This window comes from Artemia sp. Qi Xiang Cuo, chromosome 17 (genome assembly GCF_049724085.1).
Source record: "Artemia sp. Qi Xiang Cuo chromosome 17, ASM4972408v1, whole genome shotgun sequence".
NCBI classification, from domain to species: domain Eukaryota; kingdom Metazoa; phylum Arthropoda; class Branchiopoda; order Anostraca; family Artemiidae; genus Artemia; species Artemia sp. Qi Xiang Cuo.
Genome location: NC_142810.1, coordinates 24,256,798 through 24,272,030, shown reverse-complemented (window position 1 = coordinate 24,272,030; position 15,233 = coordinate 24,256,798). Strand labels below are relative to the sequence as shown.

The window sequence follows — 15,233 nt, the reverse complement described above, 5'->3', positions numbered from 1 at the left end:
AAGAAACTTGTAGCTAAAGAGAGAGAGAGCTATACAGAAAATGCCATAAAAACAAAAATCTTCATTTCAATTGTCTTTTTTTCATGTTTTTGTGACACTAGCCCCCCCCCCTCCTTCAAGGAATAATTTGAAAAAACATCCTTGGATTGATTTCTAGTTCCAATTTGTCGTCATGTTTTGCACATCTTTTTCTCGCTACTTCGTAAATCTCTAGAAATTGAAAATGTTGTAGTTCTTTTTTTTTTTTTTTTTTTTTTTTTTTTTTTTTTTATATATATATATATATAGAAAGTGAGTAAAACTGCTAAAAATATATACTGGATACGAGAATGGGCTTCTAAGTGCGGAAACCGCGTTTTTTTTTTTTTCTAAGTCACTTATCCTGGCTGTGGTGGATTAACGATTTGACACCTCCTTGAGCAAAATAGGTGATAACTTGTTTTGTGTTTAAAGTTTTTCCTTAATAGTTTAATGGCTAGTTTAGGAGCAAATAAAGAGATGTTAAAAGTCATGCGGCGTGAAGAGGTCTGTTAGAGATTTGAAAAGATCCGTTTCGAAATCCTGGTTGCACCTAATGGACAACGTGACAGAATTTGTCTTGTCCACTTTGATTTTCCAATTGGATCTGACTTGAGCGTAACTTGTTGAAAAAAGATAGTCGGTGATAGTGGGGGAAAGGTAGTCCTCCCTCATGGAAGTATCATGACTTTTAGTTTTTTTTTTTGTAACTTTGTATCTTTTTACACTTTCCATGTTTTTGCAGTGTGCTCTTGCAGGAATATTTTTATCCTTATAGTAGAAGGTGGTTAGAGCAGTGAGGGGTCGAAGGAAATATATCCTAACAGTATTAAGCGGATCCCTATTTGCTAATATGCCGAAGACAGTAATGGACATTTGCTCACGAGAGAGTTATCGCCAAAAGAAAAAAAGGAAAGGACAGAGCATCAAGAAGGCTGGTCTAAAGTGGTAGCTGTCCTCTAAATATTTATTCTTTTTGTTGGTATATTTAAAATTGGACTGTTCACCATGCACACTTTCATCGGGGCGGATGTTAGGCTGTGTAATAAGTGGTTTAAGTGAATTGCATCGACATCTATTATTTACGACCGTAGATGGCCCGAATAAGAGACAATAAATTGTTGAATACTTCTTAATTATCATTCCTTAGCAGAAGAGGGAGAAGGGCTCCAAAGATTGGTTTGACTGATATGCTTTCCTTCGAATTTAAGAAATTCTTCCAAATTACACAGTTAATTCGAAATGAAAACGCAAGAAAAACTACAAACTTAAGCTTAATGGCGTAATTTCGTCTAAATCCCGGGGGAGGGGGACAAAGTTGTTGCCAATTTTCCCAAATCAAGTGAAAATGACAGTGAAAACAGAAAAAATGAGCTACAAAGTAGCATAAATGTAAAAATCTACTAAAGAAAACTGACCTATATCTGTGGATGATTGAATTCTGCAGGCTTATCTTAGTTTTGACAATGTTTTTCAAGAAACTGAATTTCAACTGGGGGGGGGGGGACTGGGGTCGGGTATTTGCAAAATTTTAGCATTTGCTTTTAATTATTATTTTCCTAACAAAGATTTATTCTGGAATATTTTTTTTAAATATATTAGTAGTGAATGAAGAAACCAGAACTGAAATCTCTTATAGATGCAGTTCTCCCTCCTCTACTCAAACACACGCAAGCACACTTATGATTCCCGTTTAGTTTTGACTGATAAGATAAGATTTATTACTGAAGAACGGCTATCACAAGCTCAAATTTGCACTTTAGCGTCAAGAAACAAGAGAACCATTAATAAGCAACAACAAAAAAGTTATAAAAGGGTCAATATCAAATACGTAAAAATGTCAAAAACAATTAAAACTTATAAAAGGTCAATGCCGAATCAACAAAAAAAATGTTAAGAGAATGAAAACTCGTAAAATTGAAAAGGTATAAAATAATTAAAAACAAAAACAATTTAGTTATGTGACCAAAAAATAGAAATCTCAAAATTTCCAAAATGAACATTAAAATTATAAAGTATAAAGGGAGTAAGGGGGGGGGGCACGCAATGCTTTAAATGCAGTATTTCTGAGAAATCTCCACTTAAAATGCCATATCCTACCATAATCTAGAAACCTTAATCTTGAACACCACTCCCCACAAAACTTATCTGACGGATTTACGTTAGGTACCTTCCGGTCTGTGTCCCTCGAACTTTCACGATGCTGATAGTTTTTATATGGTTTTCTCTAATGCGCTTTGTTTTGCTGTTTTGATGTATCTGCTCCCGTGTACGAGCCTGCTGTTGTCTCTTTTTAAATGTCTTTCAAAGAGTTATGATTAATATACACAAGGGATCAATCAGCAGGACAGTTAAAAAGAGAGAAATATCTGTAAAAGAAATATGCAGGATGTGCTTCGAATCTGTTATACGCTTGGAAGGAAGCTTCGAAAGACATTTCCTCTTGAGAACATATGATGATCGCTTTTGTTTTTCTTGCAAGAGATCCAATTTTATGGTTAAGTTGCAAAGTCAATATTACAGATGGTTTTAAGCTTGCATAGAATAAGAATAACATCAGAACTCGGTCATAACGATAGGTGGACACAGGTGTGAACCTCGGGGAGGGGGAGAGGAACCTGGGATTTTACCTCTAGAGGATTGGGGGATTAAATTACTTAAAGATCCTTTATGGACCTTTGTTTTACAGTCTCTCCTTGGGCACTTCTGACTACTATCAAGGGTGAAGCTCTCACCCCTTCCCCTATTTATTGGGATGGTTGCTGCTGTAAAATTGAAATTGTTGATTATTTTAGAGATGGGGTGTAATTATACTTTGGGAAGGTAAAATTTAATGCCAAAGTTTTCCATTTTTTTTTTACAATAAACTTATTTTCACAAAATGCTACTCAAAGTAAGACTCCTTGGAGTTTCAATAATGCTTGCATTCCTCCCTCGACGTGCACGTTTCAGCATAAACCATTCGTTAAAAGACTCCGCTGCGCTGTAAACTGGCCGAGCTTCAGACAGGAATTCGGAAGGCTTTCGAAGAAAAATGGAGGAGGGCTCTGAATATTAAGCAAATACCAAGCATAATTTTTTAGATTATTTTGCTCTTCCGTGAGTTTTTAAGAACCATGTACTTTTCCAGGTGGTGGGAAGGCTTGGTGCTCTGACCTTCCCCAAATTCTCTTTATTTCATTATTTCTCTTAACTTCCAGTAATTCTCCTATTAATTTCTTCTTTTTTTGCTCTTTTAACGAATAATGATTCCCCCATGAACGCAGTAAGTATAAGTATGTACAAACTGCTCGTATCACGTGAACTCCTGCCTCCGTTCTTGTCCTCAGCGTTTCCCTACGAATCGGAAAGAGGATCTCCAACTCACCTTGAAAATAATTTCGGTTTCAGCATTATTCATTGTGAAGGAGTGGTACAAATTGGGTAAAATGATTCCTTGGAATATGCCAGATTGTTTTAGCTTAGTTGTAGCCTGTTTACAAATTTTATTAGTTGTTTACAAGTAACCTGTTTACAAGTAAATAGTTTTTAGTCATAATAATGCCGTCTTGTTTACATACACAATAGATGCTAGTGCTATTATGTCAGCACTACTGTTTGTACTACTAACAGCTCAGTGCAGCACCAAGCCAGATGATGCCACTACAGCTACGCACGTTCCTCCACCCTGATTTGTTCAAACCTTCACTGTTTACTCTCACCCATGATGTCTGAGTTTCATGTAAACATTTTCTTGTGACCTTTTCCTATCCAATTTGGGGAAGAACTGCTTTTCGTTAAGTTCCATATGGATGACCGAAAAGTATATTTTTTGGTCATCTATCATCCTTCATCTGTGAAGATGAAGGATCTGTGGGCTAGCCATCTTGGCCTTTCTTTCGTTATAGGCTTATAAATTGGATACAACCACATGTTTTGTACAGCTTATTATCTGACATATGGTCAGGTCAGATGAGTAACTAAAACTGTCGGTTGGTAATTCCTCTGGAAATCTCCTACCATATCTTCATCAACCTTCCAAAAACGCCTAAGTTTAAGAGCCATAGTTAGTCAATGAATGTGGCTTCCAATATTATAATCCTAGTTTGAAGACTTCCTATTCCTATTCTTCCTATTCTTCCATTTTTTTTTTGAAGATCTTGTGCCCAAAGCAAAATTCTTGTTGTTACGTTTTTACCGTTAAAATAATATGTGTCATATCTATGGGTTTTAAGGGACAATATTCTTGACACAATAAATTACCTATAGTAAAGCTAGCTAGGATAAGGAGAAATTGTTGGATATCAGTATTTGTTGATATTTTGCATTGTTTTAGTCTGCCTAGGGTGTTTCAAGGTAAGAGCTTGGTCCGTCCTGGACAAGCTATGAAAGGTCATAACCAAGAATTTGGTTATTCGCAGGATCAGTGTTTCTTCAAGGGTTGAAACGCATCGGTAAAATTATAGTTCGTCGCCGAATAAAACGGTGACATTCTATTATATAGTAGGAATATGGCGGGTAGTCTTTAATTATAGTTACTTTCCATTATAAAATTATATTTATTAAGTAATTATTTATTATTACGGTTTATTATTATTTATTATTAAATAATTGTTTTGTAAGTAAAATTATAGTTCGATGCCGAATAATACGGTTACATTCAGGGGGCGTAATTAGCTATGGTGCAAGGGGGTAACAGCCCCCTTCTCCACCCTGAATCCAGTTTGCCCCCCCCCCCCCAGCTGAAATTTAGTTTTTTCAAAAACCTTGTCCAAACTAAGATAAGCCTGAATAATTCAAGCATCCAGTGAAATAGGCCAGTTTTCTTTAGTATATCTTTTCCTTTATGGTACTATATGGCTCATTTTCAGTTTTCACTGTCATTTTCACTTGATTTGGGAAAACTGGCTCCAGATTTGCCCCCCCCCTCCCCTCAGGATTATAACGAAATTACGCCACTGGTTACATTCTGTTATATAATTCGAAGTATGTTGGATAGTCTTTTAGTTAGGGATTTGATATATTTTCCCGAGAATAGTCGATCTACTCTACCTCTTATAAGGCTTCGACATCTTCCCCTTTTAGGTTATTTTAGGTCTTTTAGGGTCAAGTCGACCGAATATTCTTTCCCCGAACCTATTTCAAAGTTTCTCCTTGTCGCTAACAGATAATCAGCAACTTGGAACTAATTACAGCATATAATTGGTAATTTGTTTTTCAACTTCAGCTTTTTTTTACATAGTGAACTCTATCGATATCGATTTGGAATATGTTCAGGGCTGGACTAAAAATGTTCTTCTTTATTTTTCAATCGTCCGCCTAGGACTGTCCTTTTTGTGTCGTAACCGAGCTAAAGTGGCATCGATCGATAAACTATGTATGGTTAAGTTATGTTTTGTCGGGGAAGGCGTCATAACATCTAACCGTCAGGAGCATTAACATCAGGGCATCGACAAAATCCGTCATAACATCGACAAAAATAAATCTGTCAAAACCACTAACCGTCATAACATCTAAAATTTTAAAACTTACTGTTTTGGGGGGTTTGGGGGGGGAGGTACCTTGGTTAGGTTAGGTTACTTATTTAACATATGCTCTGCTTTACCCCCACCCCCCTGATGTGCAAATATATAGCCGAAATTTGTTTCTAAACTATTATATACTTATAAATTTTTTATAGATATTATGACGGTTGGTCGTTCTGACGGGTTTTCATTTTAAATGTTATGACGTTTAGCTTGTGACGGTTAGTCGAAATGGTAGCACCCCGTTCGGTCGTTGTCGGTTGTATACCAATTAACCGAGATAAAATCACCACCTAAAATTCAATCAGGCTTGGGTCCTTATAAAACGAGTAAGGTAGAAATATCTAACGATTGCAAATTATCCATTTATGCCCCAAATCGGTGAAGTAATCACGAATTTGGGTTTTGGCCCAAAAATCTGTAAAGTAAGTATGTATTTGCAAATGGAACCAGTCAAAATGGCTCTAAAGAAAGCTTTATTATTTTCTAACTCATTTACGATATATATCTATATATATATATATATATATATATATATATATATATATATATATATATATATATATATATATATATATATATATATATATATATATATATATATATATATATATATATATATATATAAAACACCCCTTTCGCTTTGGACACGACGACAACATGTGTTTGTTTAGTTTGGTTTGATTTGTTTCTTAGTTTGATTTTAGTTTTTGTTGATATGCCATGTAAATCACCCCTTTTGGGAAGTTTTTACGATTTTTGTTCTGTCTCGAAATATGAACTCCAGCCTCCAAAATTAATTCTTGTGCATATGCCTGATTCGGGTAAATAACAGAGTTCGGCTTAGGAAATTTTCAAACAGTCTTGATAACAGTATATACATCAAAATAATTGAATTTTGATGCTTATTCTAAATATATAAAATGCATCAAGTTTAACGTTACTTATCAAAAGTTACGAGCCTGGGAATATTTGCCCAATTAAAAAAAGGGGAAAACCCCCCAAAATAGATCTTAATTAGTGATCTTAATTTAAATCACACCATCAGATTTAGCATATCAAAGAACCCTTCTGTGGAGGTTTCAATCTCCTCTATACAAAAATGTGGAATTTTGCATTTTTTGCCAGAGGAAAGATCATGGATACGTGTTTATTTGTTTTTTGTTGTTTTTTTTCTCGACCCAGCGATCCTAGAAGATCGGTAAAGGGCTTATTTGATCGGAAATCAAAAGCTCTAGTGCCCATTTTGAGGGACCAAAAATATTGGAGGGCAGCTAGACCACCTCCCACGCCCCATTTTCCCCAAAGTCGCCCCGTCAAAATTTTTAGATACCCATTTTGTCCAGTATAGTCGAAAGATCTAATAACTATGTCTTTGAGAGATATATATATATATTTATTAAACCCAAAAAAACAACGTCAGTATTAACAGCCACCCCGAGAAGTAAAAAAAAACTTATCCGAGGGGGTGGCAAAAATACTCTAAAAAATCAGAATGATTTGACCCCCTTCAGTCCTCTGGAGAAGGGCTGCAAACTATGAACTTCGCCCATTGTTTACATATAATATTGGTAATTTGAAAGTATACTGATATTTTTCGGGGGAGGGGTTTTTCTGGCGGAAGGGGGGTGCGTGGGAGGGTCCTTCTATGGAGGAAATTTTCGTGGGGCAAGGGAATTTTCCATGGAGGAGGATTTGGATTTCCTGGCATTATTTGAAAAACGATCAGAAATTAAATAAAAAGCAAGTTTTACGCATATGATGAGGGTTGCCCACCCCGCAACACCTCGTTCTTTACGCTTAAGTTTTTTTTCGAACTTTTACAGCAGCCCATTATTCTAATTAAACGGCCCTTGTATTTCAGGAGTCATTCTTAAAGAATTGGGAAAAAAAGAATGGGCAAAAAAGTTTTTTTTTTTTTTTTTTTTTTTATTTTTACAACTGATGACGGTCACTGTATATGTTACGGAAATATCTGGTTTTCTTTGTGAATTTCTGTACACTGTCTATTAAAAAGGATTTTATCCCTATTTTGAACTTTTATTTTAAAGTCAAACTTTAGTGTAAAGAGCGAGGTATTGCGGAGGGGATGACCCCCCTCATATACGTAATAAATTACGCTCTACATATACGCTCCTTACTTTCAGTTGAAAGCCCTTTTTTTTTATTTAATCATTCATTAAGAACCTTTGGTATTTAAGACTATTATTTTTGCTTATTAAACCAAGGTTGGTCATAATGTGGCCATTGCCTGTGTAATGCGCATACGGCTCAGGCTGCTAACCAGCCATGGTCCTTTGAGTCCATATGCCTTTCTCCAGAATTACCTAGATTTTTTTTCCTTCCGTTGTTTTTCTTATTTTGTATGTAATTTGCCTGTACTTTGTTCATCCTTCCTCCCAGCAATCCCTCTTCCCCAAAAACAAAAACTAATCGTTTTCAAAAGGTATTTTTTCCACTATGCATTAGATATTACACCCCCTCCCGCTCTAAAACTAAGATAAACGCTATTACTTCTTTAAACTCGTCAAGACAGTGGTTGCAATTGAAGCAAGTAAATTAGATGAATGAAATAACAATTACATTTTTGAATGATATGTTTAAGTTTCCCATCACTTCTTCCCAGGTAGAAAGAAAAAAGAACATGAAAGCAACTGATAATTTTATACTATAGTGTCAAGGTGTTAGAGCTTGTTAGCATAACTTTTTGTCACCTTGTTGGACAAATCTTTGCGATCTCCCATAGGAGAACTCCACATTTGAATTTTTCTGTCGGTCAATTTACCCTAATTAGTTAGTTTCTCTTAAACATAATTTAGAGTGCTACCTCTATTATTCTCATTGTCATTTCGTTTACTGTTTTTACGGAACGGGATAGTGGGGATAATTTCTTGACAACTAAGTGTGACTCCAGACTGTACCCAGGGGGGAAGGGGTGTCCCCTCCCTAAAATATAGTTTATATAGAAGAAATACACTTCCTATTTATTTAACGGTCAAATAAGACCAAAAAATTATATTTTTCTGAATCGAATTTTGGGCACAGTGCTGCCGAATTCTGGAGATTTTTTTTAAAAACTGTTTTAAGGTCATTTTCATTGAAAAAATAATTGAAAATTTCTATAATTTCTATTTTTTGATTCAGACTTCTGTTTTTCCTGGATAAAAAGGAGCTGCCGCCAGGGGCGTAATTTGCTATGGGGCAAGGGGGAAACTGCTCCTCCCGGACTTCGCCCCCCCCCCCCTAGCTGAAACTTAGTTTCTTCTAAAATCTTGTCAAAACTGATATAAACCTACATAATTCAAGCATCAACAGAAACAGATCAGTTTTTTAGTACATATTTGCCTTTATACTACTATAAGTCACCTTTATATAGTACTATAAAGTACCTTTATAGTACTTTTAAATTACTAAATAGTACATTTATGGTACCAAACGGCTTTTTTTTACCGTCATTTTCACTTGATTTGGGCAAAATTGGCTCCAACTTTGCCCCCCCCCCCCAGGATTTTGACGAAATCACGTGCCTGGCTGCCGCCTCAGCCCTTCGCTCGTTGCGATTCAGTTTGTCGTTTCCCAAAAATGTCCATTTTAATTTTAAAACTACCGTTTCACTAATAAAAGAGGAGATATCTTCCTTCAACATTCATATAGCACGCTTAATCAGAATATATTGCTCCAAAAGACTAGGGGAATAATTTACCTTTAGTATACGTTTTAGGCCTCAGCCCCCAAGTGAAAAAAGTAAACACGCATCCTGGACAATCCTTTTCGGGAAAATACGAAATTTCATATTTTTGATACATAAGCGCTTGAAATCTCTTTGGTTCTCTGATTTGAATTTTCAATTTCAAATTTCAGTTCAATTATCTTCAAAAAAATTACTTTCATTTGGGGGGGGGGGGTATTCCCCCCACTGTTAGAATTGTGCAAGTTAACTTATACTAAATAACTTTTAATGGGCAACCATAAATTTAAAGGGTACTCCATATTTGGATTCATCATAAAAATCTAATTCGTTTGATCTGGCATATAAACAAGAACCATTTCGAGGGGGAGGGGGAGTAATAACAATAAAAACATTTTATTGAATAGTGTGAATAATAATTGCCCGCATAATCTGGACACTTTAGGAGTTACGGGGGGGGGCCGAGGCCCCCTGTATACGTACATGCTTTGGTAAATATTTTATTATAAAAGTGGGGATTCTTAGAGTTTCGGTAGGCCTATCTATCGAAAAGAATCGTTTCACTTGCCGTTCTCATAGAGAATCTACCTAAGAAGTAAAGTAATAAAAACAAGGGGCTGTTCCATGGCCATATCTAGGGGAGTTAGGGGGTTTGACCCCTCCCTCCCCCCCAAAATGTTTATCCGACTCGTAAAAACGTAACAAAATGAATATAAACAAATTTGTGACGCGTTTTTAATTTTTTTTTGTACCCCCCACCCCCGGAAAAAATCCTGGATACGTTCTTGGACTGTTCTTTTATCAGTCTCTGGTTTTTGGGCCAAACTGCATTCTTAAGCCTGTGAGCAGAATATTAAACAGTGGTAAAGACTAATTAATTTGCCCTTCAGTTTTTCTATTCCCATAGATTTTCAAGGAAACTAGCCTCCTTGTACTGTTCGTCGTGTGAGAAAGAAGTCGATGCCTGGTGGGTTATGACCCTTGATCCCCCTCTTATTTTCCGAGCTTCGAGGACAATATCTTGAATGGATGACTTAGCTGGGGGGTTGTGTTTGGGTTGATCAGACTCTCTTTATGTGAAAGGCAAAGATTAAATAAATATACACATTCGACTATATTATGAATATAAAAAAAAGGACTTTTTGCAGTTGGATAAAGGAATGCATAGATGGGTTTACCGGGAGCTGGGACTGGAGAAGGATTTGTCAAAACAGCAAAAGGGCAAGGGTAAGTCATAAGAGTACTTAGGAGATTAATCTAGCCCCCTCCCCTTGCATGCGTGCCTCGTTAACTCCTCCTCCTGAGGGCAGACTTCTTCTTTTTTTTTTTTTTTTTTTTTTTTTTTTTTTTTTTTTTTAATGAAAAATCAACGCTAGATGCTGTAAATTCAAGTAGAATTGGGATTTGAGATGCTCTCTCATAATCGAATGATTTATAATTTAAGAGCTATAGAACGATTGTTTCGCTTGAATCAAGGCAAAATAATTGAATATCTACAGCACTACTGTGGAAGCGGAAACACTGGCTGAAACTTCCAAAATTTCGCTAAAAACTTTTTTTCTACTGCCCAAAAATTTGTGCATTTTATTGAGTTAGGATTTAACAGTTAAAAAAAAATCACAAAAGAAACAGCGTTGCCAACGTTTGAGATAAATGTTACTAGTGTTATCAGAAAAATTGTACCAAAAAGATTATTTTGGATTATTAAAGATTATATTTATACCTCAGTTTCCATTTCACAAACAAAAATACTAGAATAAGCTGAATAGCAAGCAGACTTTTTCTCGCTCATATCTTTATCCTCTTTCAGAAACGTTACAGAAATTATGAGCACTTTTTTTTCTTGTGAATGATAAGTTTCGGAATTTGCAGAGTTCGACGAAAATCCCTTCTCTCTTGCTTTCATCCCTAAGAACTAACTGGAGGAGTTCAAAAATTTTGAAACAGTAAAACTAATCTAGGTTAATACGACCATAATTTACCAAAAGGTACTAACCTTTTTGTTTTTACCATAAAATGCCCGAACATACTGAAATTAAACCAAAAACGGTTGAATTTTAGAGCGTTGGCAATGCTGATAAGAAATACTTGTCGAGGAAGTTTCATTTCACTGTCATCTTCGCTTGAATTGGAAAAATTAGCTCAAACTTTGCCCCCCTCCCAGGATTATGTTTGAGATTACATTGGCTAAGCATGAAAAGATGCTTTCGTCGTCATTTGGAAAGGGTCTTGCTTTTATTTTAGTTGTATTTATTTTCACGGTTTGTTTTCGTATTGTGGACGGTCGAGCAGAGGTCTGGGCCCAAGTATTTGCATTGTATTTTCATTTTCACTGGCTGTAAATCTCCTCGTTTTTTTCTCATTTGTCTTGATATCGTCTTGACAGAGACTACAACCAGAGTTCAAAAACAAAATCTGGAACTTTCTAAAAATGAGTTATTGGGTCTTAAGAATCGTCTTAAGAATATATATATATATATATATATATATATATATATATATATATATATATATATATATATATATATAGGATTGTTGTAACCAGTGTTTTGTGAAACCCAAGCTTGCGCCCCCTTTACTTTCGAAATGGGAAAAATACATACACAAATCCAGGGTCTTTTCGTGTATTTAGTGATTAAAAAAAAATGGCACTCCAACAAAAATTCTAGGGGCTGATCCTGCAATACGAATTAACTAAATAAACACATAGACCTACTGATAGCTTTAAAATTAGCGTGAAAGCAAGTTTATGTCTGATTGCTGAAATTTGAGTTTTAACCAAAGTAATTAGACTTCCGCAATTAGCCTCAAGTCATATGTGAATGAGCTGTGTGACTTAGTTAACCACCATAAAGCTACTGTTTTATATGTCTATATAGTGACCACAGAAACATCTGGTGTTATTCTGTACTAACCAGAGGCGCTGGGATCATCTCGCCTCTGTTTCCAAAATTTGGAAACCCATTCCAGCAAGTCTCTTCCAGTGTCTATCCAGCTGGAGAACTCTCTGGAACTGTGATATTTGTTATTTCGTATTGTTATTGTTGTTTTAAGTGTTTGTTATATCAATCTAAAATGGAAGGCATTGATTTGAGTATGTGGAACGCTGGGGCGTTTCTGTTTCCCCAGAATGCGGCTTTATATTATCCGGTATGTTTATTTTGTTAGTAAATTGGATCATCTTGCCTACGAATGGCAAGCAAAATGTCTATGAAACCTGGTACTTATTTTCGGAAATGTAGTCAAGGCAAAATTTGGTACTTTTGCATTATATGGGCCTCTCGAAAAAGTCAAGTTTGGTTAATGCTAATGAAATAGGATGAATATATAATAGTTTAGAAACAAATTTGGGCTAATATAATTGCACATTAGGGGGGGGGGGTTAAAGCATTGCATATATTAAATACGTAACCTAACCGAACCTAACCTAGGTACCTCCCCCCCCCCCTAAAATCCAAAAAAAACACAGTTTAATATCTTATACGCACTGCAAACCACGCTATCATTGCCTAGTCTACAGCGGTTATCATGTCAAAAACGGGTTTTATCAGGTTATATTGATTCTCTATATAGATTAAGTCGAGAGGCCCTGATAATGCGAAATTTAAAGGTTAAGTACCAAAATTTAAGTACCCAAAATTTAAAGGGTGATAATTAATTTTACGTGTAGAAAATTTAGATTATTGTGTATTTTTCCTTGTTATCTTGAAGTTCAATGAGGTATGATTTCCTTGAAGAGTTCAAGGTGGTCAGACTGTATCAAGGTATCTCTGATTTATTAATTATTAGCTGTACTAGCAGCCAGGGTTACCAACTTGCACACTTTTCGTTTGAAATGCACGCTTTTACACTTCAGAGGTAATGCACAAGCAGCGGCAAGCGTGCACATGTAAATTTTTTGATTTGCACTCTTTTTGAGCAAAAACCACTCTTTTATGGCCTTGATTTGCACTCTTTTTGGACGTCAGCAGTTGGCAACCCTGCTAACAGCTAAGCAGAAGTAAAGCAACGACTGAAACACTATGGGTGTATTCACGTCTAAACTCTAACGGATTGTCAGAGGGAGTGTTAGGGCGTAGGGAGGGGGATTGAATAGTGAAAAATATGCGTATGTAGGACTAACATTTGGGTGAGAGAGGCTCTAAAGACCCCCCTGCCAATTTGGTCTTAACAGTATCCTTTGGACGAGTTTCAGGAGTGGTTTTCGATCTTACCTTCTACGCGCAGGCAGGGGCGGATTTAGGATTTTTCGTAGGGGGGGGGCAAAATAGGTTGATCCGATAAAAAACAATTTTAGGGGGGACGCAAAATAGGTTGATCTGATAAACTTGCGTTAGGAGCAAGTTTAATTAACGCAAACTTAAGTTAATTGAGTAAATTACACTACTTTAGACTACGCTAGGGGGGCGCTCGCCCCCCTAGATCTGCCACTGCACGCAGGTGTGATTGACATCCGGTGGGTTAGTCTTTTTTTTAACTTCTGTCATTCAACTGTTATCTGCTATCCAAAGTAATTTTGTTGCTCATAACCATGAAATTTTAGACATGGATTTTAAGCAACGAGCGACATTGAGTTTTTTTTCTTTTATTTTTAGTTTCAAACTTCTTTGCAAATTTTATTTAACTGGTTAATGATGATACTTATAGAAATATATTATCCTTATCCTCAAATATGTTGATGAAATACGATGACAACTGTACTTTTTTCTGGGATTTCACTTCCATTTGCTGGGAAACCCTATTGTTTGGTACACTATTTATGGAAATAAAATATTTTAGACAGGGAGTTAAAATCTATCGAGGACTGAAATATATTTGGGGGAATATATGAAAAAGAAGATAGAATATAGTAATTATGACGTAGGATGTAGTTATTCTTTCAGCATGAAGTTCGGTGATTTTACATTTTTTTTTTTTTTTTTTTTTTTGAAAATACGCTGTCGAATTTATAAACCTATTATTTTGAGCTATTTATATAGTTACGGGAATAATTGAAATAAAAGAAAGAAAGAAAGAAAGAGCCCCTTCCTAGACCCACCGGGAAGCTGCTATTTCTGGGAAACTTGTCGCAGAGGGCTTTTTTAAGCATTCTCCTTTAAATCATCTTCATTGTACGTCACAGAGCAAAGAAGGATATCGTAGTTTATTTCGCTGGATTTAACAGTTCGTTGAGGTTGAGTTAACCATTTTGTCTAGGCACGTCACAGGGGCCTTTTTTAGGGGGAGTAAAGAAACACATTTTATATCCTAAATTGAATGAGAAGTGATCATAAATTTAGGAAATTGTATTTTGTGGGGGGGTGACCCCCCCCCCTGTCCTCGCGCATGTCCCTGATGTATTTCAATTTTGTATCTCTGCATTTACCCCTTCAAAATTACTTCACTATTTTCATCAAAAATGTATGTGCAACCTAGGTTCTAACACTTCTTGAGAATTTTAAAGTTTTCTAGAGGGCCCTGGAAACGACATTCTTGTTTGCCAACTCCTCTTGCTGGGACTGCCCAAATATCTCGACCTCTTTGGGTTTCTTAATCATACCTTTCTCTACAAAAGGGGGGTAGACTTTTGAGTTTTCTTTTTTTTTATTTGTCTGCTTTCCCTTCCATCATAATTTAATGGATTTCGTCTCATATTCTTAGAATTGCATTTGTGTTTCAATGATCTGTTGTCAATTAATATCGCCTGTTTTTGATCTTGGCTCCCAATTATCTTGAAATGTTACTAAGGAAAGTTATCCAAGGGCAATTATATTCCTTTGACAAGCCAAGGTCTCTGGAAAATACTTATTTATTTTCAAAGGATAGAGAGTAATATTCATTGGTTCAGTCGGACATGAGAGAAACCTTTGCAGACTACAGTTTATTTACTTATTCTAAGAAAAACGGTCATAGGATCTTGAAAGGGGTCAATTGAAAGCTCTATATTCAAAGAAATTAGATATGTAGCTGCGTTTATTTTGATAAGTTTTCAGCAAAAATAGCCTTAGCTCTATAGGAGAGGGAGACTAAAAACCCTTTTATTA

General features: G+C 35.9%; 1 protein-coding gene across 4 annotated transcripts in view; it reads left to right on the top strand.

Annotated features, from left to right (window-relative positions):
- Rbfox1 (RNA-binding Fox protein 1) overlaps positions 1-15,233 on the top strand; it is a 299,703-nt gene that overhangs the window by 175,705 nt on the left and 108,765 nt on the right. The window contains exon 1 of one of the 4 annotated variants that reach the window (XM_089103486.1): positions 12,197-12,360. The exons of the other annotated variants lie outside the window; for them this stretch is intronic. Coding sequence (XP_088959612.1) covers positions 12,286-12,360 — 75 coding nt within the window. The 5' untranslated portion in view covers positions 12,197-12,285. Of the gene's footprint in view, positions 1-12,196; positions 12,361-15,233 lie in introns of those variants that run through there. 4 annotated transcript variants of the gene reach the window in all.